Source organism: Coregonus clupeaformis, chromosome 28 (genome assembly GCF_020615455.1).
Source record: "Coregonus clupeaformis isolate EN_2021a chromosome 28, ASM2061545v1, whole genome shotgun sequence".
Taxonomy (NCBI): Eukaryota; Metazoa; Chordata; class Actinopteri; order Salmoniformes; family Salmonidae; genus Coregonus; species Coregonus clupeaformis.
The window spans coordinates 9993287-10019629 of NC_059219.1; the positions used below are offsets into that span (position 1 = coordinate 9993287).

Sequence of the window (26343 nt, forward strand, 5' to 3'; positions counted from 1 at the left end):
GTTTGTCTGGATAGGCCATGTCCTGTGGTGTTTACCTGATAGGCCAGGTCCTGTGGTGTTTACCTAGATAGGCCAGGTCCTGTGGTGTTTACCTGATAGGCCAGGTCCTGTGGTGTTTACCTGGATAGGCCAGGTCCTGTGGTGTTTACCTGGATAGGCCAGGTCCTCTGGTGTTTACCTGGATAGGCCAGGTCCTGTGGTGTTTACCTGGATAGGCCAGGTCCTGTGGTGTTTACCTGGATAGCCAGGTCCTGTGGTGTTTACCTGGATAGGCCAGGTCCTGTGGTGTTTACTTGGATAGGCCAGGTCCTCTGGTGTTTACTTGGATAGGCCAGGTCCTGTGGTGTTTACCTGGATAGGCCAGGTCCTGTGGTGTTTACCTGGATAGGCCAGGTCCTCTGGTGTTTACCTGGATAGGCCAGGTCCTCTGGTGTTTTTCTGGATAGGCCAGGTCCTGTGGTGTTTACCTGGATAGGCCAGGTGCTGTGGTGTTTACCTGGATAGGCCAGGTCCTCTGGTGTTTACCTGGATAGGCCAGATCCTGTGGTGTTTACCTGGATAGGCCAGGTCCTCTGGTGTTTTTCTGGATAGGCCAGGTCCTCTGGTGTTTACCTGGATAGGCCAGGTCCTCTGGTGTTTTTCTGGATAGGCCAGGTCCTGTGGTGTTTACCTGGATAGGCCAGGTCTTGTGGTGTTTACCTGGATAGGCCAGGTCCTGTGGTGTTTACCTGGATAGGCCAGGTCCTCTGGTGTTTACCTGGATAGGCCAGGTCCTGTGGTGTTTACCTGGATAGGCCAGGTCCTCTGGTGTTTTTCTGGATAGGCCAGGTCCTCTGATGTTTACTTGGATAGGCCAGGTCCTGTGGTGTTTACCTGGATAGGCCAGGTCCTCTGGTGTTTACCTGGATAGGCCAGGTCCTCTGGTGTTTACCTGGATAGGCCAGGTCCTGTGGTGTTTACCTGGATAGGCCAGGTCCTCTGGTGTTTACTTGGATAGGCAAGGTCCTGAGGTGTTTACCTGGATAGGCCAGGTCCTGTGGTGTTTACTTGGATAGGCCAGGTCCTCTGGTGTTTACTTGGATAGGCCAGGTCCTGTGGTGTTTACCTGGATAGGCCAGGTCCTGTGGTGTTTACTTGGATAGGCCAGGTCTCGTGGTGTTTACCTGGATAGGCCAGGTCCTTTGGTGTTTACCCAGATAGGCCAGGTCCTGTGGTGTTTACTTGGATAGGCCAGGTCCTCTGGTGTTTACCCGGATAGGCCAGGTCCTGTGGTGTTTACCCGGATAGGTCCTGTGGTGTTTACCTGGATAGGCCAGGTCCTGTGGTGTTTACTTGGATAGGCCAGGTCCTCTGGTGTTTACCTGGATAGGCCAGGTCCTGTGGTGTTTACCTGGATAGGCCAGGTCCTGTGGTGTTTACCTGGATAGGCCAGGTCCTGTGGTGTTTACCTGGATAGGCCAGGTCTTGTGGTGTTTACCTGGATAGGCCAGGTCCTCTGGTGTTTACCTGGATAGGCCAGGTCCTGTGGTGTTTACCCGGATAGGCCAGGTCCTGTGGTGTTTACCCGGATAGGCCAGGTCTTGTGGTGTTTACCTGGATAGGCCAGGTCCTGTGGTGTTTACCTGGATAGGCCAGGTCCTCTGGTGTTTACTTGGATAGGCAAGGTCCTGAGGTGTTTACCTGGATAGGCCAGGTCCTGTGGTGTTTACTTGGATAGGCCAGGTCCTCTGGTGTTTACTTGGATAGGCCAGGTTCTGTGGTGTTTACCTGGATAGGCCAGGTCCTGTGGTGTTTACTTGGATAGGCCAGGTCTCGTGGTGTTTACCTGGATAGGCCAGGTCCTTTGGTGTTTACCCAGATAGGCCAGGTCCTGTGGTGTTTACTTGGATAGGCCAGGTCCTCTGGTGTTTACCCGGATAGGCCAGGTCCTGTGGTGTTTACCCGGATAGGCCAGGTCCTGTGGTGTTTACCTGGATAGGCCAGGTCCTGTGGTGTTTACTTGGATAGGCCAGGTCCTCTGGTGTTTACCTGGATAGGCCAGGTCCTGTGGTGTTTACCTGGATAGGCCAGGTCCTGTGGTGTTTACCTGGATAGGCCAGGTCCTGTGGTGTTTACCTGGATAGGCCAGGTCTTGTGGTGTTTACCTGGATAGGCCAGGTCCTCTGGTGTTTACCTGGATAGGCCAGGTCCTGTGGTGTTTACCCGGATAGGCCAGGTCCTGTGGTGTTTACCCAGATAGGCCAGGTCTTGTGGTGTTTACCTGGATAGGCCAGGTCCTGTGGTGTTTACCTGGATAGGCCAGGTCCTGTGGTGTTTACCTGGATAGGCCAGGTTGGAAAATTATAATATTGTACTATATGAACAGGAGGCTATTTCACAAGGAGGTATAACATGTATTTGTGAATACCAAAATTAGCCTATTCTTTCTCACTTCTTCTATCCTCATGGAACCAGACTACCCGCTGCGCTCACATTTCGTTAAGTGAAACAGGTCTGGCTGGTTTTATGAGGCTAAAGAAACTAACTGTGCTGGAGAACCATTTAGTAACAAGTATGCTGTGGATGTGTTAGAAAGAGAAACAGTCAACACAATTGTCATTTCTAAGGTACTGCAGGCTATTGTTGAAGGCCCAATGACAAAGGCTTCCTCCCAAATGGCACCCTTTTCTCCCATAGGGCTCTGGTCAAAAGTAGTGCACTATATAGGGAATAGGGTGCCATTTGGTATGTGACCATTGTGACGATCAGAGCTCCAGGCGAGAGACTCACCATTGATATTTCCTGTGCCGAGGCCATCTGTCACCTTGTTCCTCTGGGTGTTCTTAAACTCCTTCAGGGAAAGGTAAAGCACCTTCCTCACCTCGCGCTCCTCTAACCATGGGATCCCATCGCTGTCGTCCTGAAAAAGGAAGCGGGACAGACAGGGGTTAGCAATGTGGGCTTACTGTAGCAACGCCAAGGTCTCAGAGAGGGAAGAACATCATAACTGTTTTCACAACTTGTGTATGTCACAAACTGGCACCCTTATTCCTTATATAGTACACTACTTTGGACTAGAGCCCTATCGGCCCTGGTCAAAAGTAGTGCACTATATAGGGAATAGGGTGCCATATTGGGCTGAAACCATTCACGCCACTGAATCCATTCAGCAGATGGAACTGATTTCTTCTGACAGTGCAAGATGTGAAAAACTGCAAAGTCAACAATGCTCTGCAGTATCTATGGCCTAACACACACACACACACACACACACACACACACACACACACACACACACACACTGGGCCAGGTAAGAGCCAACAATTAGTCGCATAATATAATGCTTTCATTTGTCCCTGTCAAAGCAAGTCCTGCAGGCTCTAGTTTTATCTTATCTTGATTATTGTCCAGTCGTGTGGTCAAGTGCTGCAAAGAAAGACCTAGTTAAGATGCAGCTGGCCCAGACCAGAGCAGCACGTCTTGCTCTTCACTGTAATCAGAGGGCTAATATCAATACTATGCATGCCAGTCTCTCCTGGCTAAAAGTAGAGAAGAGACTGACTGCATCACTTCTTCTTTTTTTATAAGAAACAATGTGTTGGAAATTCCAAATTGTTTGCACACACACACTTTTCACAGTACCCAAATGCAGAACAAATTCAAGAAAGCATACAGTATTATATAGAGCCATGATTGCATGGAACTCCGTTCCATCTCATCTTGCTCAAATGAACAGCAAACCTGGTTTCAAAAAACAGATAAAGCAACACCTCACGGCACAACGCCTCTCCCCTATTTGACCTAGATATTTTGTGTGTATCTACTGATATGTAGACTACGTGTGACGTTTTAAAATGTATGTAGTTCTGTCCTTGAGCTGTTCTTGTCTGTTAATGTTCTGTATTATGTCATGTTTCATGTTTTGTGTGGACCCCAGGAAGAGTAGCTGCTGCTTTTGCAACAGCTAATGGGGATCCTAATAAAATACCAAAATACCAAATACCTGTCACCTTTAGCTGATCCAGTCCTACACAGAGTGGGTCCCTTTCAGTTGTGGGGGTTGCATCCCAAATGTCACCCTATTCCCTATACAAATGTCACCCTATTCCCTATATAGTGCACTACTTTTTACCAGAGCTCTATGGACCTTGGTCAAAAGTACTGCACTATGTAGGAAATAGGGTACTATTTGGGACACAGCCTTGCTCTACACATCTCCTCCCATTGGACCTTGGATGCAGAAATTACCCAGAGAGCTTTTCAGGAACAAAGCATTGAAGCAATACCCTGGATAAGATGTATGGCAGGCATTCAGGCAGCCTACCTGTGCGTGACTACAGAGCTGGGCTACATCCAAAATGGCACCCTGTTCCCTATATAGTGCACTACTTTTGACCAGGGCCCATAGGGCTATGGTCAAAAGTAGTGCACTATGTAGGGAATAGGGTGCCATTTGGGACACAAACTCAGTATGAAATAGTATTTGTTCAGCTGGAGAGCACCTGGCTGAAATGTCTATGACACATCAAATCAAAGAGACTGGACATAGCTGTTCAAAGGGAAAAGAAGGAACCAAACTGAACGTAGGGGTTTTCTCTCTCTCTCTCAGCTAGTCAACTTTCATCTGGGTACTGACAAAGTGGAAATGAACCCAGAACAACACTTACACTAACGCATGCATCATTTAGACTAATGCATCCTGTGCGGTGTATCTGTCTTGAGACTCAAGCCCCGGCACCACAGTAGTAAGTCTAACTAAGCACCAGTCAAGGCCAGCCAGTACAAAGAGAGAGTCATTACAAACACTTGATATGAAATGCTGTTGAAACTTGATATCATCTGTGAGAGAGAAGCCATAGGGCACGTGTCAGAGAGGGTTTCCAACAGGCTGGGTTGTGTTATTATAGCACACATTGCCTGTCGATCGTGTCCCAAATGGCACCCTATTCCCTATATAGTGCACTACTTTTGACCATAGGGCTCTGGGTGCTATTTGGGACGCAAGCTACAGTGTTTGAACAGAATACATTCCTCCCCCAGAAGCTGTTCCTGTGTGGATCTCCTCTCTTCCTGTTCCACATATGTAGGCTATTCCAGCTGAACCGCATGACCCACATCTCTACACACACACCGACACACACACACACACTCACACAAACAGACGGACACACACACACACACACACACACACTCACACTCACACCACACACGGATGCACACACTCACATTGAAAATCCCATATAGCACTGTGTCTAAGAATTCCTTTCACGTTTACTGTAGCAGTGCTGCTGCAGCGGAGGAGTTTCTTGGAGTGACGGAGCCACACCATGACGACCATGAATCAGAGTCTTTGTGACATCACACATGCACACACACACACACACACACACAGGTAATAAAAACCCTTCTGGCCTTTAGCCAATAAGTCAAGTCCTTCTCAACACAGTGATAATAGTAGCCTGCTGAATGTCCCAGCAGAAATGAGTGGGCTACAGTAGCCTGCTGAATGTCCCAGCAGAAATGAGTGGGCTACAGTAGCCTGCTGAATGTCCCAGCAGAAATGAGTGGGCTACAGTAGCCTGCTGAATGTCCCAGCAGAAATGAGTGGGCTACAGTAGCCTGCTGAATGTCCCAGCAGAAATGAGTGGGCTACAGTAGCCTGCTGAATGTCCCAGCAGAAATGAGTGGGCTACAGTAGCCTGCTGAATGTCCCAGCAGAAATGAGTGGGCTACAGTAGCCTGCTGAATGTCCCAGCAGAAATGAGTGGGCTACAGTAGCCTGCTGAATGTCCCAGCAGAAATGAGTGGGCTACAGTAGCCTGCTGAATGTCCCAGCAGAAATGAGTGGGCTACAGTAGCCTGCTGAATGTCCCAGCAGAAATGAGTGGGCTACAGTAGCCTGCTGAATGTCCCAGCAGAAATGAGTGGGCTACAGTAGCCTGCTGAATGTCCCAGCAGAAATGAGTGGGCTACAGTAGCCTGCTGAATGTCCCAGCAGAAATGAGTGGGCTACAGTATCATTACAAGGAGTTTGTTCAGGCTTTTCTCTTATAAGAGTGGGAGTGATCAAGCTAGCCTAAAAAACATGCAATCTTCACACGCACAGTGCTGTGTACACATGTGCTTTAGCGTCTGCTAAATGTTATACATTATACATTGTTTTCTCCCAAAGCACTCTCATAAGAGTGAGACATCAAGTCATGTGATCTCAACCTGGTCTCAGAGCATTTCGTATTATTCTGTACGTAAATCCCAGACTCTCCATTTAGTATGATATGTTACGTTTCGTATGGTATGTATTAATTTGTGGATGTCCATCACCCATTTCGTATGATACTGTATGTTACGAATTACAATTCATATTATATGTTACGAATTCTCAAAATGTACATTATGTTACAAATTAGCAAAACGTGTTAAATGTTAGAAATTTACAGAATGTATGGTATGTTACGAATTCTAGCTAGGTGGCTAGGTGGCTAACGTTAGCTAGCTGGCTAACGTTCACTAGGCTCGGGGTTAGGGGTTAGGGTTAAGATTAAGTTAAGGAGTTAGGTTAAAGGGTTAAGGTTAGGAGAAGGGTTAACTAAAAGGGTTATGGTTAGGGTTAGGGGAAGGGTTAGCTAACATGCTAAGTAGTTGAAAAGTAGTTAAAAAGTAGTAAGTAGTTGAAAAGTTACTAATTAGCTAAAATGCTAAAGTTGTCCGTGATGAGATTCTAACTTGCAACCTTTGTATTGCTAGACGTTCTCGTTATATGCCCACCCATCAACCTTTGTATTGCTAGACGTTCTCGTTATATGCCCACCCAACAACCTTTGTATTGCTAGACGTTCTCGTTATATGCCCACCAAACCACCTTACTTCAGTTTTTGCCTTAAGTAACCATCTGTCTTATGTAAACATACCAATCGTAACATTTCGTACAAATGTTAGTGTCCCGGATTTACATTTACTATGCTACGTTTAGTCAGTACTGTGTCTGTGTAATAATAATACATTTTATTTTAAGTGCTTTTCACGACACCCAAAGTCACTTACATACACAAGAAAATCGGCAGGATAAAATATAAGTAAACATGATGACAGACTAACCATGGAGAACACTAAACATGATGACAGACTAACCATGGAGAACACTAAACGTGATGACAGACTAACCATGGAGAACACTAAACGTGATGACAGACTAACCATGGAGAACACTAAACGTGATGACAGACTAACCATGGAGAACACTAAACATGATGACAGACTAACCATGGAGAACACTAAACATGATGACAGACTAACCATGGAGAACACTAAACGTGATGACAGACTAACCATGGAGAACACTAAATGTGATGACAGACTAACCATGGAGAACACTAAACATGATGACAGACTAACCATGGAGAACACTAAACATGATGACAGACTAACCATGGAGAACACTAAACGTGATGACAGACTAACCATGGAGAACACTAAACATGATGACAGACTAACCATGGAGAACACTAAACGTGATGACAGACTAACCATGGAGAACACTAAACGTGATGACAGACTAACCATGGAGAACACTAAACATGATGACAGACTAACCATGGAGAACACTAAACGTGATGACAGACTAACCAGGGAGAACACTAAACGTGATGACAGACTAACCATGGAGAACACTAAACATGATGACAGACTGACTAGGGAGAACACTAAACATGATGACAGGCTAACCATAGAGAACACTAAACATGATGACAGACTAACCATGGAGAACACTAAACATGATGACAGACTGACCATGGAGAACACTAAACATGATGACAGACTAACCAGAGAGAACACTAAACATGATGACAGACTAACCATGGAGAACACTAAACATGATGACAGGCTAACCAGAGAGAACACTAAACATGATGACAGACTAACCATGGAAAACACTAAACATGATGAGAGACTAACCATGGAGAACACTAAACATGATGACAGACTAACCATGGAGAACACTAAACATGATGACAGGCTAACCAGAGAGAACACTAAACATGATGACAGACTAACCATGGAGAACACTAAACGTGATGACAGACTAACCATGGAGAACACTAAACATGATGACAGACTAACCATGGAGAACACTAAACATGATGACAGACTAACCATGGAGAACACTAAACATGATGAGAGACTAACCATGGAGAACACTAAACATGATGACAGACTAACCATGGAGAACACTAAACGTGATGACAGACTAACCATGGAGAACACTAAACGTGATGACAGACTAACCATGGAGAACACTAAATGTGATGACAGACTAACCATGGAGAACACTAAACATGATGACAGACTAACCATGGAGAACACTAAACGTGATGACAAACTAACCATGGAGAACACTAAACGTGATGACAGACTAACCATGGAGAACACTAAACATGATGACAGACTAACCATGGAGAACACTAAACGTGATGACAGACTAACCATGGAGAACACTAAACATGATGACAGACTAACCAGGGAGAACACTAAACGTGATGACAGACTAACCATGGAGAACACTAAACGTGATGACAGACTAACCAAGGAGAACACTAAACATGATGACAGACTAACCAGGAAGTGAACTAGATGGAGAATAAAAGCTAAGACACAGAGAATCCGGGTAACTGTGTGAAGAGGTGTGTCTTTAGTGTGGAATATGTGTATGGATTGTGAGGTTCTGACATGGACAGGGAGGGAGGTAGTGGAGCAGCAGTGCTAAAAGCCCGGTCCCCCATGGAGCAGAGCCTGGTGTGAGGGATGGTGATAAGGCCAGTGTCAGAGGAGTGTATTTCAGGCTGTTCAACACATCCCAAATGGCACCCTATTCCTTATACAGTGCATTCGGAAAGTATTCAAACCCCTTGACTTTTTACAAATGTTGTTACGTTACAGCGTTATTCTCAACATTTATTTTTTATCCTCATAAATCTATACACAATACCTCATAATGACAAAGCAAAAACATGCATTTAAAATTTTTTGCTAATTTATTAAAAATAAAGAACTGAAATATCACATTTACATAAGTATTCAGACCCTTTACTTAGTACTTTGTTGAAGCACCTTTGGCAGCGATTACAGCCTTGAGTCTTCTTGGGTATGACGCTACAAGCTTGGCACACCTGTATTTGGGGAGTTTCTCCCATTCTTCTCTGCAGATCCTCTCAAGCTCTGTCAGGTTGGATGGGGAGCGTTGCTTCACAGCTATTTTCAGGTCTCTCCAGAGATGTTAGATCAGGTTCAAGTCTGGGCTCTGGCTGAGCCACTCAAGGACATTCAGAAACTTGTCCCGAAGCCACTCTTGCGTTGACTTGGCTGTGTGCTTAGGGTCGTTGCCCTGTTGGAAGGTGAACCTTCGCGTCTGATGTCCTGAGCGCTCTGGAGCAGGTTGTCATCAAGGATCTCTCTGTACTTGCTTCGTTCATCTTTCCCTCGATTCTGACTAGTCTCCCAGTCCCTGCCGCTGAAAAACATCCCACAGCATGATGCTGCCACCACCATGCTTCACCGTAGAGATGGTGCCAGGTTTCCTTCAGACGTGACGCTTGGCATTCAGGCCAAAGAGTTCAATCTTGGTTTCATCAGACCAGAGAATCTTGTTTCTCATGGTCTGAGTGTAACCATGAGATGCCTTTTGGCCTTAGGGGCCTTTTGGCAAACTCCAAGCGGGCTGTCATGTGCCTTTTACTGAGGAGTGGCTTCCGTCCGGCCACTCTACCATAAATGCCTGATTGGTGGTGTGCTGCAGAGATGATTGTCCTTCTGGAAGGTTCTCCCATCTCCACAGAGGAACTCTGGAGCTCAGTCAGAGTGACCATCAGGTTCTTTGTCACCTCATTGACCAAGGCCCTTCTCCCCCCAATTGCTCAGTTTGGCCGGGCGGCCAGCGCTAGGAAGAGTCTTGGTGGTTCCAAACGTCTTCCATTTAAGAATGATGGAGGCCACTGTGTTCTTGGGGACCTTCAATGCTGCAGACATTTTTTGGTACCCTTCCCCAGATCTGTGCCTCGACACAATCCTATCTCGGAGCTCTACGGACAATCCCTCGACCTCATGGCTTGGTTTTTGCTCTGACATGCACTGTCAACTGTGGGACCTTATACAGTGGGGAGAACAAGTATTTGATACACTGCCGATTTTGCAGGTTTTCCTACTTACAAAGCATGTAGAGGTCTGTAATTTTTATCATAGGTACACTTCAACTGTGAGAGACGGAATCTAAAACAAAAATCCAGAAAATCACATTGTATGATTTTTAAGTAATTAATTTGCATTTTATTGCATAACATAAGTATTTGATCACCTACCAACCAGTAAGAATTCTGTCTCTCACAGACCTTTAAGAAGCCCTCCTGTTCTCCACTCATTACCTGTATTAACTGCACCTGTCCACACACTCAATCAAACAGACTCCAACCTCTCCACAATGGCCAAGACCAGAGAGCTGTGTAAAGACATCAGGGATAAAATTGTAGACCTGCACAAGGCTGGGATGGGCTACAGGACAATAGGCAAGCAGCTTGGTGAGAAGGCAACAACTGTTGGCGCAATTATTAGAAAATGGAAGAAGTTCAAGATGACGGTCAATCACCCTCGGTCTGGGGCTCCATGCAAGATCTCACCTCGTGGGGGCATCAATGATCATGAGGAAGGTGAGGGATCAGCCCAGAACTACACGGCAGGACCTGGTCAATGACCTGAAGAGAGCTGGGACCACAGTCTCAAAGAAAACCATTAGTAACACACTACGCCGTCATGGATTAAAATCCTGCAGCGCACGCAAGGTCCCCCTGCTCAAGCCAGCGCATGTCCAGGCCGTCTGAAGTTTGCCAATGACCATCTGGATGATCCAGAGGAAGAATGGGAGAAGGTCATGTGGTCTGATGAGACAAAAATAGAGCTTTTTGGTCTAAACTCCACTCGCCGTGTTTGGAGGAAGAAGAAGGTACAACCCCAAGAACATCATCCCAACCGTGAAGCATGGAGGTGGAAACATCATTATTTGGGGATGCTTTTCTGCAAAGGGGACAGGACGACTGCACCGTATTGAGGGGAGGATGGATGGGGCCATGTATCGCGAGATCTTGGCCAACAACCTCCTTCCCTCAGTAAGAGCATTGAAGATGGGTTGTGGCTGGGTCTTCCAGCATGACAACGACCCGAAACACACAGCCAGGGCAACTAAGGAGTGGATCCGTAAGAAGCATCACAAGGTCCTGGAGTGCCCTAGCCAGTCTCCAGACCTGAACCCAATAGAAAATCTTTGGAGGGAGCTGAAAGTCCGTATTGCCCAGCGACAGCCCCGAAACCTGAAGGATCTGGAGAAGGTCTGTATGGAGGAGTGGGCCAAAATCCCTGCTGCAGTGTGTGCAAACCTGGTCAATACCTACAGGAAACGTATGATCTCTGTAATTGCAAACAAAGGTTTCTGTACCAAATATTAAGTTCTGCTTTTCTGATGTATCAAATACTTATGTCATGCAATAAAATGCAAATTATTTACTTAAAAATCATACAATGTGATTTTCTGGATTTTCTAGATTCCGTCTCTCACAGTTGAAGTGTACCTATGATAAAAATTACAGACCTCTACATGCTTTGTAAGTAGGAAAACCTGCAAAATCGGTAGTGTATCAAATACTTGTTCTCCCCACTGTATAGGCAGGTGTGCCTTTCCAAATCATGTCCAATCAATTGAATTTACCATAGGTGGACTCCAATCAAGTTGTAGAAACATCTCAAGGACGATCAATGGAAACAGGATGCACCTGAGCTCAATTTCGAGTCTCATAGCAAAGGGTCTGAATACTTATGTAAATAAGGTATTTCTGTTTTTTATTGTTAATACATTTGCAAAGATTTCTAAAAAACGTTTTTTGTTTTGTCATTATGGGGTATTGTGTGTAGATTGATGAGGAAAAATATATATTTAATCAATTTTAGAATAAGGCTGTAACGTAACAAAATGTGGAAAAAGTCAAGGGGTCTGAATACTTTCCAAATGCACTGTATAGTGCACTACTTTTGACCAGCAGTGCACTAAATACAAAATAGGGTGCTGTTTGGGACTAAGCCAGTCACTAGACAGACAGTCCCCCAGAGACTGAAGTCAAAGTGCTAAACGTGCTGCTCAGCCCCTCTCTCTTTTTCTCTTTCTCTCTCTCTCTCTCTCTCTCTCTCTCTCTCGCTCTCTCTCTCTCTCTCGCTCTCTCTCTCTCGCTCTCTCTCTCTCTCTCTCTCTCGCGCTATCTCTCTCGCTATCTCTATCTCTCTCTCTATCTCTCTCGCTATCTCTCTCTGTCTCTCTCTCAATTTCAAATTCAATTTAAGGGCTTTATTGGCATGGGAAACGTATGTTAACATTGCCAAAGCAAGTGAAGTAGATAGTAAACAAAAGTGAAATAAACAATAAATATTAAGAGTAAACATTACACTCACAAAAGTTCCAAAAGAATAAAGACATTTCAAATGTCATATTATGTCTATATACAGTGTTGCAACAATGTGCAAATAGTTAAAGTACAAGTGGGAAAATAAATAAACATAAATATGGGTTGTATTTACAATGGTGTTTGTTCTTCACTGGTTGCCCTTTTCTTGTGGCAACAGGTCACAAATCTTGCAGCTGTGATGGCACACTGTGGTTTTTCACCCAGTAGATAAGGGAGTTTATCAAAATTGGGTTTGTTTTCGAATTCTTTGTGGATCGCTGTAATCTGAGGGAAATATGTGTCTCTAATATGGTCATACATTTGGCAGGAGGTTAGAAAGTGCAGCTCAGTTTCCACCTCATTTTGTGGGCAGTGTGCACATAGCCTGTCTTCTCTTGAGAGCCAGGTCTGCTTACGGCAGGTCTGTCTCTCTCTCTTCTCTCTCTCTCTCTCTCTCTCTCTCTCTCTCTCTCTCTCTCTCTCTCTCTCTCTCTCTCTCTCTCTGTGGGTTAGAAGATCTTATTCATCTTAATCAAACAGGCAGGCAGACAGACAGACAGACAGTCCCTCCAATATAGGATTATAAAGCAATTCATGAACTGAAAATGACCAATAATTGTCACTACATTTGTGAATTGGAATGTAAATTCCCTGTCCTGAGTTAACTGAGTTGGAATGAGATTGACCCCCGGCACTGTGCCAGTTGCTTTTGGCTCAGCGTATCTGCACATGTTCCTGTGGCAGCTGAAGAGTTAAGGGTGATGCTGCTGAGCCAAAATGACAAACATGGCCTAATTTCACCAGCCTTAACAGAACTGGATTTTTCCAGTCCACACAGTGTGAGACCACAGCACACACCTCTCCGTCAGAATCAACAGAACAGTCAGAAACACAAACGCACACTGTAATGTAGTTTGATGCAGAGACATATATGAAAGGATTTTTACCAAATAGCATCCTGTTCCCTTTATAGTGCCCTACTTTTGACCGGAGGCCTATATGGAATAGGGTGCCATTTGAGAAAATCCTCCCAGATGGCACCCTATTCACTATATAGTGAGTGCACTATGTTTGACCAGAGCTGGCTCTGGTCAAACGTAGTGCACTTTATGGGCCCTGGTCAAAAGTAGTGCACTATAATTGGAATAGGGTGCCATTTGGGACACACCCTCTCTTATGACCCCCCCCACCGTCTTGTGGCCTGCACTTTTCTCCCTTCTGCTTGCTTCAGGCTGGTCTTGTCTGGTCTGCTGGACTCAATCCTCCTCACCCCTCCCAGTCCCAGGGTCAAAGGGGACTGTTGACCTCTGACCTCTGAATTCCTGTCAGCAATTTAGTCAGCCGGTAATGAGCATGGCGCCTGACCACAAAGAATCGCTGTTTTATAGACGTCTGTCCTGTTCTCTGTGTGTGTGTGTGTGTGTGTGTGTGTGTGTGTGTGTGTGTGTGTGTGTGTGTGTGTGTGTGTGTGTGTGTGTGTGTGTGTGTGTGTGTGTGTGTGTCAATCCGTCCGTCATCTCAGTGACTGAACACACTACACTTCCAGGTCCTGTCCTCCTGACTGAACACACTACACTTCCAGGTCCTGTCCTCCTCACACTACACTTCCAGGTCCTGTCCTCCTCACACCACACTTCCAGGTCCTGTCCTCCTCACATTACACTTCCAGGTCCTGTCCTCCTGACTGAACACACTACACTTCCAGGTCCTGTCCTCCTCACACTACACTTCCAGGTCCTGTCCTCCTCACACTACACTTCCAGGTCTTGTCCTCCTCACACCACACTTCCAGGTCCTGTCCTCCTCACACTACACTTCCAGGTCCTGTCCTCCTGACTGAACACACTACACTTCCAGGTCCTGTCCTCCTCACACTACACTTCCAGGTCCTGTCCTCCTCACACCACACTTCCAGGTCCTGTCCTCCTCACACTACACTTCCAGGTCCTGTCCTCCTCACACCACACTTCCAGGTCCTGTCCTCCTCACTACACTTCCAGGTCCTGTCCTCCTGACTGAACACACTACACTTCCAGGTCCTGTCCTCCTCACACTACACTTCCAGGTCCTGTCCTCCTCACACCACACTTCCAGGTCCTGTCCTCCTCACACCACTTCCAGGTCCTGTCCTCCTGACTGAACACACTACACTTCAAGGTCCTGTCCTCCTCACACTACACTTCCAGGTCCTGTCCTCCTCACACCACACTTCCAGGTCCTGTCCTCCTCACACTACACTTCCAGGTCCTGTCCTCCTGACTGAACACACTACACTTCAAGGTCCTGTCCTCCTCACACTACACTTCCAGGTCCTGTCCTCCTCACACTACACTTCCAGGTCCTGTCCTCCTCACACCACACTTCCAGGTCCTGTCCTCCTCACACTACATTTCCACGTCCTGTCCTCCTCACACTACATTTCCAGGTCCTGTCCTCCTGCCTGAACACACTCTCCTCACACTACACTTCCACGTCCTGTCCTCCTCACACTACATTTCCAGGTCCTGTCCTCCTGCCTGAACACACTCTCCTCACACTACACTTCCAGGTCCTGTCCTCCTGACTGAATGTAATCCGATTTGACTCCAGACCTTCTCTTTCCTCCTCAACTTGTCAGACATTGTTCCCTGAGTATTCTAGAGGATTTCTGTCCAATCATTGTCTGTCTGTTAGACACACTGGCAAATGTGAAGAGATGTGAACGTGAGGTGGTTTTGTAAGGAAGTAAGTCACTGTGGCAGCCATGTAGCTAGTGGATTCGTCCCAAATGTCACCCTATTCCCTATATAGTGTTAGTGCACTACTTTTGATCAGAGCCCTATGGGCTAATGGGAAGAGCTGGTAATCCCTCCCTCCCTCCCTCCCTCCCTCCCTCCCTGCCTCCCTCCCTCTCTGCCTGCCTCCCTCCCTCCCTCCCTCCCTGCCTCCCTCTCTCTCTGCCTGCCTCCCTCCCTCTTTCCCTCCCTGCCTCCCTTTCTCTCTGCCTGCCTCCCTCCCTCCCTCCCTGCCTCCCTCTCTCTCTGCCTGCCTCCCTCCCTCCCTGCCTGCCTCCCTCCCTCCCTCCCTCCCTGCCTCCCTCTCTCTCTGCCTGCCTCCCTCCCTCCCTGCCTGCCTCCCTCCCTCCCTGCCTGCCTCCTCCCTCCCTCCCTGCCTCCCTGCCTCCCTCCTTCCCTCCCTCCTCCCTCCTTCCTCCCTGCCTCCCTCCCTCCCTGCCTCCTGCCTCCCTCCCTCCCTCCCTCCCTGCCTCCCTGCCTCCCTGCCTCCCTCCTCCCTCCCTGCCTCCCTGCCTCCCTGCCTCCCTGCCTCCCTCCCTGCCTCCCTCTCTCTCTGCCTGCCTCCCTCCCTCCCTGCCTCCCTGCCTCCCTCCCTCCTTCCCTCCCTCCCTGCCTCCCTCTCTCTCTGCCTGCCTCCCTCCCTCCCTCCTCTCTGCCTGCCTCCCTCCCTCCCTCCCTCCCTGCCTCCCTCCCTCCTTCCCTCCCTGCCTCCCCCTCTCTCTGCCTGCCTCCCTCCCTCCCTCCCTCTCTGCCTGCCTCCTCCCTCCCTCCCTCCCTGCCTCCCTCTCTCTCTGCCTGCCTCCCTCCCTCCCTGCCTCCCTCCCTCCCTCCCTGCCTCCCTCCTGCCTCCCTCCCTCCTTCCCTCCCTGCCTCCCTCCTCCTTCCCTCCCTCCCTCCCTGCCTCCCTCCCTGCCTGCCTCCTCTCTGCCTGCCTCCTCCCTGCCTCCCTCCCTCCTTCCCTCCCTGCCTCCCTCCTTCCTTCCCTCCCTCCCTCCCTGCCTCCCTCTCTCTCTGCCTGCCTCCTGCCTCCCTCCCTCCCTCCCTGCCTCCCTCTCTCTCTGCCTGCCTCCTGCCTCCCTCCCTCCCTCCCTCCCTCCCTCCCTCCCTCCTCCCTCCCTCCTCCCTCCCTGCCTGCCTCCCTCTCTGCCTGCCTCCTCCTGCCTCCTGCCTCCTCCCTCCTTCCCTCCCTGCCTCCCTCCCTCCTCCTTCCCTCCCTCCCTCCCTGCCTCCCTCTCTCTCTGCCTGCCTGCCTCCCTCCCTGCCTCCCTGCCTCCCTCCCTCCCTCCTCCCTGCCTCCCTGCCTCCCTCCTCCCTCCTTCCTCCCTCCCTCCCTCCCTCCTTCCCTCCTGCCTCCCTCCCTCCCTGCCTCCTGCCTCCCTCCCTCCCTGCCTCCCTGCCTCCCTCCTCCTTCCCTCCCTCCTGCCTCCCTGCCTCCCTGCCTCCCTGCCTCCCTCCTGCCTCCTCTCTCTCTGCCTGCCTCCCTCCCTCCCTGCCTCCCCTCCCTCCTTCCCTCCCTCCCTGCCTCCCTCTCTCTCTGCCTGCCTCCTCCCTCCCTCCCTCTCTGCCTGCCTCCCTCCCTCCCTCCCTCCCTGCCTCCCTCCCTCCTTCCCTCCCTGCCTCCCTCTCTCTCTGCCTGCCTCCCTCCCTCCCTCCCTCCCTCCCTCTCTGCCTGCCTCCCTCCCTCCCTCCCTCCCTGCCTCCCTCTCTCTCTGCCTGCCTCCCTCCCTCCCTGCCTCCCTCCCTCCCTCCCTGCCTCCCTGCCTCCCTCCCTGCCTCCCTCCCTCCTTCCCTCCCTCCCTCCCTGCCTCCCTCCCTCCCCTGCCTGCCTCCTCTCTGCCTGCCTCCTCCCTGCCTCCCTGCCTCCCTCCCTCCTTCCCTCCCTGCCTCCCTCCCTCCTTCCCTCCCTCCCTCCCTCCCTGCCTCCCTCTCTCTCTGCCTGCCTCCCTGCCTCCCTCCCTCCCTCCCTCCCTGCCTCCCTCTCTCTCTGCCTGCCTCCCTGCCTCCCTCCCTCCCTCCCTCCCTCCCTCCCTCCCTCCCTCCCTCCCTCCCTCCCTCCTTCCCTCCCTCCCTCCCTGCCTGCCTCCCTCTCTGCCTGCCTCCCTCCCTGCCTCCCTGCCTCCCTCCCTCCTTCCCTCCCTGCCTCCCTCCCTCCTTCCCTCCCTCCCTCCCTGCCTCCCTCTCTCTCTGCCTGCCTCCCTGCCTCCCTACCTCCCTCCCTCCCTGCCTCCCTCTCTCTCTGCCTGCCTCCCTGCCTCCCTCCCTCCTCCCTCCCTCCCTCCCTCCCTGCCTCCTGCCTCCTCCCTCCTTCCCTCCCTCCCTCCCTCCTTCCTCCCTCCTCCCTCCCTCCCTCCCTCCCTCCCTCCCTCCCTCCCTCCCTCCCTCCCTCCCTCCCTCCCTCCCTGCCTCCCTCCCTCCTTCCCTCCCTCCCTCCCTCCCTCCTCCCTGCCTCCCTCCTCCTTCCCTCCCTCCCTCCCTCCCTGCCTCCTGCCTCCCTCCCTCCTTCCCTCCCTGCCTCCCTGCCTCCCTCCTCCTTCCCTCCCTTCCTCCCTCCCTCCCTGCCTCCCTGCCTCCTCCCTCCTTCCCTCCCCTCCTTCCCTCCCTGCCTCCCTCCCTCCCTCCCTCCCTCCCTCCCTCCCTCCCTCCCTCCTTCCCTCCTTCCCTCCATCCCTCCCTCCCTCCCTCCCTCCCTCCCTCCCTCCTTCCCTCCCTCCCTGCCTCCCTGCCTCCCTGCCTCCCTCCCTCCTTCCCTCCCTGCCTGACACAAAGGACATTCCACAGTGGGGCCTAGATGTCCCCCTCGGAGACCCACAGACAAGCACGACACACAATGTGACCAACAGCAGAGAAAACACATCCCAAATGGCACTATTCCCTATGCAGGGCACTACTTTTGACCAGGGCCATAAGGAATAGGGTGCAATTTGGGACAGAGACAAAAACACAAATACCCCCATGAACAGAAACAAACCCACTCGCCCCTGGGTTGTGCATCATCAAGCATTACACTACACAGCCTAAAATGGGGGCGGAGAGAGGGTCTCAGTGTCACACTTTCTTCATAGGTCTGACAATAAACTCTTCTCTAGTCTCTCCATGTGTCAGTCAGACCTGTCCAGTGGTGCATCTACCGCTGGTTGCTACAACCTGTCTGTGTGTTGAGGGGCTCTTGTTCACCGTGTTATTAGCGGCGTAAACACAAAAGGACAATGCTCTGTGGACTCCTGAAGCGTCAGATTACACCGCACAGGGATCCGGAGTTGGCTCACCAAGGGCACTTTGTTCTCTGTGACAGCACTATCCAAACAGTCACCTCGCGCCGCAAGATGGATCAGCATGGACCCAGCCAGCCAACAGCAGAAAGAGAGAGAGCCACGCCTTTTCTCTCCAGCTCTCCCTGACAACAAGCCGTTTTTTTACACGCCTGCCCATTTCTCTCTCTCTCTGTCATAGACCAAACGTTTTGCTCTGCACTCTACTCTTCTTCCTCTGTGGATCAGACGGTCCGGCGGATAGCTTGGCCTGTGGATTCTGTTTGGGTTTAAACAGAGTAGAGGCAGTCAGTGTCTATACTTGCACCCATGGCCTTTAGTGTTTTCACTGAACACCCCCCTTGTCTCTGTTCTGTTGTCACAGAGCCAAGCTTTCATCAGGAGGCTTGGGTTGCTTGATGTCGTGTGGCTTAATGTACAGTCAAATCCCATAATGCCGCAGTCAGCTGGCTGCCTGGCTCTGCAGGAAACACTGTATGAGGTACCTTTACAATGACCTACTTTGCAGAAATCTCCTAAACAGAGAGTGAGCGAGGAGAAGGATTTGAGGATAACCCGTCGCAAACTAACCTTTTCCATCAACCTTTTTGGTTGAGAAACAGGATGAAAAAGAAAGTGGATGTTTTATTTTCTACCAGCATCCCTTGAAAAAGTCAGCAGCCAAAACGGAATTATATTGAATTCAATAAATGTAGGCTTAAGACTAAGCAAGAACAAACTTGTATTTCTTGCATGTCCACCCTACCTCTCCATACAACATGTTGTCCACCCTACCTCTCCATACAACATGTTGTCCACCCTACCTCTCCATACAACATGTTGTCCACCCTACCTCTCCATACAACATGTTGTCCACCCTACCTCTCCACTCCATACAACATGTTGTCCACCCTACCTCTCCTCTCCATACAACATGTTGTCCACCCTACCTCTCCATATAACATGTTGTCCACCCTACCTTTCCATACAACATGTTGTCCACCCTACCTCTCCTCTCCATACAACATGTTGTCCACCCTACCTCTCCATATAACATGTTGTCCACCCTACCTTTCCATACAACATGTTGTCCACCCTACCTCTCCTCTCCATACAACATGTTGTCCACCCTACCTCTCCATACAACATGTTGTCCACCCTACCTCTCCATACAACATGTTGTCCACCCTACCTCTCCATATAACATGTTGTCCACCCTACCTCTCCATACAACATGTTGTCCACCCTACCTCTCCACTCCATACAACATGTTGTCCACCCTACCTCTCCATACAACACGTTGTCCACCCTACCTCTCCATACAACATGTTGTCCACCCTACCTCTCCTCTCCATACAACATGTTGTCCACCCTACCTCTCCATACAACATGTTGTCCACCCTACCTCTCCATACAACATGTTGTCCACCCTACCTCTCCATACAACATGTTGTCCACCCTACCTCTCCATACAACATGTTGTCCACCCTACCTCTCCATACAACATGTTGTCCACCCTACCTCTCCACTCCATACAACATGTTGTCCACCCTACCTCTCCATACAACACGTTGTCCACCCTACCTCTCCATACAACATGTTGTCCACCCTACCTCTCCATACAACATGGAAGTAAGAAGTAGCCTCTGTCTCTGTTCAGTGCTTTGCCACCATGCCAGGATTTCATGACTGGGGCCCCAGTAAAACAGCCTGATCCACATCATTAAAGAGGTGCAGTAATAGCACCTCATTTTAACCAACACATTTAGACTCTCTCAATGGAGTCTGTGTTGATTCTAGAAATCACTCCCTTCCATAGCAGCTCTGTTGGACATGTCTAAGGCTATGCAAAGGAACTTGATGCAGTACAATGACCTCTGCGGAAGCACAGTTCCCGCTCAGCCCAGTCAAAACTGTTCGCTGCTCTGGCACCCCAATGGTGGAACAAGCTCCCTCACGACGCCAGGACGGCGGAGTCACTCACCACCTTCCGGAGACACTTGAAACCCCACCTCTTTAAGGAATACCTGGGATAGGATAAAGTAATCCTTCTACCCCCCTTACCCCACCCCAAAGAAATTTTTTTATATATATATATATATATATATATATATATATATACAGTGGGGGAAAAAAGTATTTAGTCAGCCACCAATTGTGCAAGTTCTCCCACTTAAAAAGATGAGAGAGGCCTGTAATTTTCATCATAGGTACACGTCAACTATGACAGACAAATTGAGATTTTTTTTTCTTCAGAAAATCACATTGTAGGATTTTTAATGAATTTAATTGCAAATTATGGTGGAAAATAAGTATTTGGTCACCTACAAACAAGCAAGATTTCTGGCTCTCACAGACCTGTAACTTCTTCTTTAAGAGGCTCCTCTGTCCTCCACTCGTTACCTGTATTAATGGCACCTGTTTGAACAAAATTGTAGACCTGCACCAGGCTGGGAAGACTGAATCTGCAATAGGTAAGCAGCTTGGTTTGAAGAAATCAACAGTGGGAGCAATTATTAGGAAATGGAAGACATACAAGACCACTGATAATCTCCCTCGATCTGGGGGTCCACGCAAGATCTCACCCCGTGGGGTCAAAATGATCACAAGAACGGTGAGCAAAAATCCCAGAACCACACGGGGGGACCTAGTGAATGACCTGCAGAGAGCTGGGACCAAAGTAACAAAGCCTACCATCAGTAACACACTATGCCGCCAGGGATTCAAATCCTGCAGTGCCAGATGTGTCCCCCTGCTTAAGCCAGTACATGTCCAGGCCCGTCTGAAGTTTGCTAGAGTGCATTTGGATGATCCAGAAGAGGATTGGGAGAATGTCATTTGGTCAGATGAAATCAAAATATAACTTTTTGGTAAAAACTCAACTCGTCATTTTTGGAGGACAAAGAATGCTGAGTTGCATCCAAAGAACACCATACCTACTGTGAAGCATGGGGGTGGAAACATCATGCTTTGGGGCTGTTTTTCTGCAAAGGGACCAGGACGACTGATCCGTGTAAAGGAAAGAATGAATGGGGCCATGTATCGTGAGATTTTGGAGTGAAAACCTCCTTCCTTCAGCAAGGGCATTGAAGATGAATCGTGGCTGGGTCTTTCAGCATGACAATGATCCCAAACACACCGCCCGGGCAACGAAGGAGTGGCTTCGTAAGAAGCATTTCAAGGTCCTGGAGTGGCCTAGCCAGTCTCCAGATCTCAACCCCATAGAAAATCTTTGGAGGGAGTTGAAAGTCCGTGTTGCCCAGCGACAGCCCCAAAACATCACTGCTCTAGAGGAGATCTGCATGGAGGAATGGGCCAAAATACCAGCAACAGTGTGTGAAAACCTTGTGAAGACTTACAAAAAACTTTTGACCTGTGTCATTGCCAACAAAGGGTATATAACAAAGTATTGAGAAACTTTTGTTATTGACCAAATACTTATTTTCCACCATAATTTGCAAATAAATTCATTACAAATCCTACAATGTGGTTTTCTGGAATTTTTTTTCTCATTTTGTCTGTCATAGTTGACATGTACCTATGATGTAAATTACAGGCCTCTCTCATCTTTTTAAGTGGGAGAACTTGCACAATTGGTGGCTGACTAAATACTTTTTTTCCCCACTGTATATATATATATATATATATATATATATATATATATATATATATATATATATATATATAACAACATATTGTAAAGTGGTTATCCCACTGGCTATAAGGTGAATGCACCAATTTGTAAGTCGCTCTGGATAAGAGCGTCTGCTAAATGCCGTAAATGTAAATGTACAATAAAAAATGATTTTTTTTTTTTTGGGGGGGGGGGTTTCACATAAATTCATAATGTATTTAAACGATTTACAATGGGCAAATTTTAATTATGCCAGGGCGAATTATTGCATGTTTCTCATTCTGTCTTTGACATTATACAACGATAACCTAATACATGCATTTAGAGAATGCCTGAAAATAGTTTCCATACTGAAAATACCTACATACTGTACCACAAAATGACCCAATAAATAGGCCATGTCGTGTTTACATCCTTAGAATAAATTGTTGAAACATTTTCAGACCTTGGAGAGATTATTCTACTTTCTCCCACTGTTAGTTAGTTAGTCTAGATACAGTGGGGATCTGTCCCAAATGGCAAACTATTCCCTATATATTTCACATCAAAAAGATATAGGGTGCCATTTGGAGTGCACACTAGAATGCAGAGTAGGACTTCTTCATTACCTCGTAATGCTGAAGTATAAATCTGTCTGTGGGGAGTAGTCTGTATTTATGTGTCTGTTGAAAATCCCTAAAATGAAAACTGCCGCTCCTTTGTGTCCCACTCTCACATTCTAGGTAGAAGACTGTAAAATCCTGTTCCGTATCATTCTAGGTAGAAGACTGTAAAATCCTGTTCCATATCATTCTAGGTAGAAGACTGTCAAATCTTGTTCCGTATCATTTGAGGTAGAAGACTGTAAAATCCTGTTCCGTATCATTCTAGGTAGAAGACTGTAAAATCCTGTTCCGTATCATTCTAGGTAGAAGACTGTAAAATCCTGTTCCGTATCATTCTAGGTAGAAGACTGTAAAATCCTGTTCCGTATAATTCTAGGTAGAAGACTGTAAAACCTGTTCCGTATCATTCTAGGTAGCAGGCTGTAAAATCCTGTTCCGTATCATTCTAGGTAGAAGACTGTAAAATCCTGTTCCGTATCATTCTAGGTAGATGACTGTAAAATCTTGTTCCGTATCATTCTAGGTAGAAGACTGTATAATCCTGTTCCGTATCATTCTAGGTAGAAGACTGTAAAGTCCTTTTCCGTATCATTCTAGGTAGAAGACTGTAAAATCCTGTTCCGTATCATTCTAGGTAGAAGACTGTAAAATCCTTTTCCGTATCATTCGCAGTAGAAGACTGTAAAATCCTGTTCCGTATCATTCTAGGTAGAAGACTGTCAAATCTTTTTCCGTATCATTTGAGGTAGAAGACTGTAAAATCTTGTTCCGTATCATTCGAGGTAGCAGGCTGTAAAATCCTGTTCCGTATCATTCTAGGTAGAAGGCTGTAAAATCCTGTTCCGTATCATTCTAGGTAGAATATTGTAAAATCCTGTTCTGTATCATTCTAGGTAGAAGATTGTAAAATCCTGTTCCGTATCATTCTAGGTAGAAGACTGTAAAATCCTGTTCCGTGTCATTCTAGGTAGAAGACTGTAAAATCCTGTTCCATATCATTCTAGGTAGAAGACTGTAAAACCTGTTCCGTATCATTCTAGGTAGCAGGCTGTAAAATCCTGTTCCGTATCATTCTAGGTAGAAGACTGTAAAATCCTGTTCCTTATCATTCTAGGTAGAAGACTGTAAAATCCTGTTCCGTATCATTCTAGGTAGAAGACTGTAAAATCCTGTTCCGTATCATTCTAGGTAGAAGACTGTAAAACCTGTTCCGTATCATTCTAGGTAGCAGGCTGTAAAATCCTGTTCCGTATCATTCTAGGTAGAAGACTGTAAAATCCTGTTCCGTATCATTCTAGGTAGATGACTGTAAAATCTTGTTCCGTATCATTCTAGGTAGAAGACTGTAAAATCCTGTTCCGTATCATTCTAGGTAGAAGACTGTAAAATCCTGTTGCGTATCATTCTAGGTAGAAGACTGTAAAATCCTGTTCCGTATCATTCTAGGTAGAAGACTGTAAAATCCTGTTCCGTATCATTCGCAGTAGAAGACTGTAAAATCCTGTTCCGTATAATTCTAGGTAGAAGACTGTCAAATCTTTTTCTGTATCATTTGAGGTAGAAGACTGTAAAATCTTGTTCCGTATCATTCGAGGTAGCAGGCTGTAAAATCCTATTCCGTATCATTCTAGGTAGAAGACTGTAAAATCCTGTTCCGTATCATTCTAGGTAGAAGGCTGTAAAATCCTGTTCCGTATCATTCTAGGTAGAAGATTGTAAAATCCTGTTCTGTATCATTCTAGGTAGAAGATTGTAAAATCCTGTTCCGTATCATTCTAGGTAGAAGACTGTCAAATCTTGTTCCGTATCATTCTAGGTAGAAGACTTTCAAATCTTGTTCCATATCATTCGAGTTAGCAGGCTGTAAAATCCTGTTCCGTATCATTCTAGGTAGAAGACTGTAAAATCCTGTTCCGTATCATTCTAGGTAGAAGGCTGTAAAATCCTGTTCTGTATCATTCTAGGTAGAATATTGTAAAATCCTGTTCTGTATCATTCCAGGTAGAAGATTGTAAAATCCTGTTCCGTATCATTCTCGGTAGAAGACTGTCAAATCTTGTTCCGTATCATTCTAGGTAGAAGACTGTCAAATCTTGTTCCATATCATTTGAGGTAGAAGACTGTAAAATCCTGTTCCGTATCATTCTAGGTAGAAGACTGTAAAATCCTGTTCCGTATCATTCTAGGTAGAAGACTGTCAAAACTTGTTCCGTATCATTCGAGGTAGAAGGCTGTAAAATCCTGTTCCGTATCATTCTAGGTAGAATACTGTAAAATCCTCTTCTGTATCATTCGAGGTAGAAGACTGTAAAATCCTGTTCTGTATCATTCTAGGTAGAAGACTGTATTATCCTGTTCCGTATCATTCTAGGTAGAAGACTGTAAAATCCTGTTCCGTATCATTCTAGGTAGAAGACGATAAAATCCTGTTCTGTATCATTCTAGGTAGAATACTGTAAAATCCTGTTCTGTATCATTCTAGGTAGAATACTGTAAAATCCTGTTCTGTATAATTCTAGGTAGAAGACTGTAAAATCCTGTTCTGTATCATTCTAGGTAGAAGACTGTAAAATCCTGTTCCGTATCATTCTAGGTAAAAGATTGTAAAATCCTGTTCTGTATCATTCTAGGTAGAATATTGTAAAATCCTGTTCCGTATCATTCTAGGTAGAAGACTGTCAAATCTTGTTCCGTATCATTCTAGGTAGAAGACTTTCAAATATTGTTCCATATCATTCGAGTTAGCAGGCTGTAAAATCCTGTTCCGTATCATTCTAGGTAGAAGACTGTAAAATCCTGTTCCGTATCATTCTAGGTAGAAGGCTGTAAAATCCTGTTCTGTATCATTCTAGGTAGAATATTGTAAAATCCTGTTCTGTATCATTCCAGGTAGAAGATTGTAAAATCCTGTTCCGTATCATTCTCGGTAGAAGACTGTCAAATCTTGTTCCGTATCATTCTAGGTAGAAGACTGTCAAATCTTGTTCCATATCATTTGAGGTAGAAGACTGTAAAATCCTGTTCCGTATCATTCTAGGTAGAAGACTGTAAAATCCTGTTCCGTATCATTCTAGGTAGAAGACTGTCAAAACTTGTTCCGTATCATTCGAGGTAGAAGGCTGTAAAATCCTGTTCCGTATCATTCTAGGTAGAATACTGTAAAATCCTCTTCTGTATCATTCGAGGTAGAAGACTGTAAAATCCTGTTCTGTATCATTCTAGGTAGAAGACTGTATTATCCTGTTCCGTATCATTCTAGGTAGAAGACTGTAAAATCCTGTTCCGTATCATTCTAGGTAGAAGACGATAAAATCCTGTTCTGTATCATTCTAGGTAGAATACTGTAAAATCCTGTTCTGTATCATTCTAGGTAGAATACTGTAAAATCCTGTTCTGTATAATTCTAGGTAGAAGACTGTAAAATCCTGTTCTGTATCATTCTAGGTAGAATACTGTAAAATCCTGTTCTGTATCATTCTAGGTAGAATACTGTAAAATCCTGTTCTGTATAATTCTAGGTAGAAGACTGTAAAATCCTGTTCTGTATCATTCTAGGTAGAAGACTGTAAATTCCTGTTCCGTATCATTCTGGGGCGGCAGGTAGCTTAGTGGTTAAGAGCGTTGTGCCAG

At 47.1% G+C, this 26343-nt stretch overlaps 1 protein-coding gene across 2 annotated transcripts in view; it reads right to left on the reverse strand.

The window, feature by feature from the left end:
* Nucleotides 1-26343, reverse strand: part of LOC121542791 (protein Jumonji-like) — an 88377-nt gene that overhangs the window by 54987 nt on the left and 7047 nt on the right. For both annotated transcript variants that reach the window (XM_045208548.1, XM_041852332.2), the window contains exon 2: nt 2770-2899. In XM_045208548.1, coding sequence (XP_045064483.1) covers nt 2770-2899 — 130 coding nt within the window. The remainder of the gene's footprint in view (nt 1-2769; nt 2900-26343) is intronic.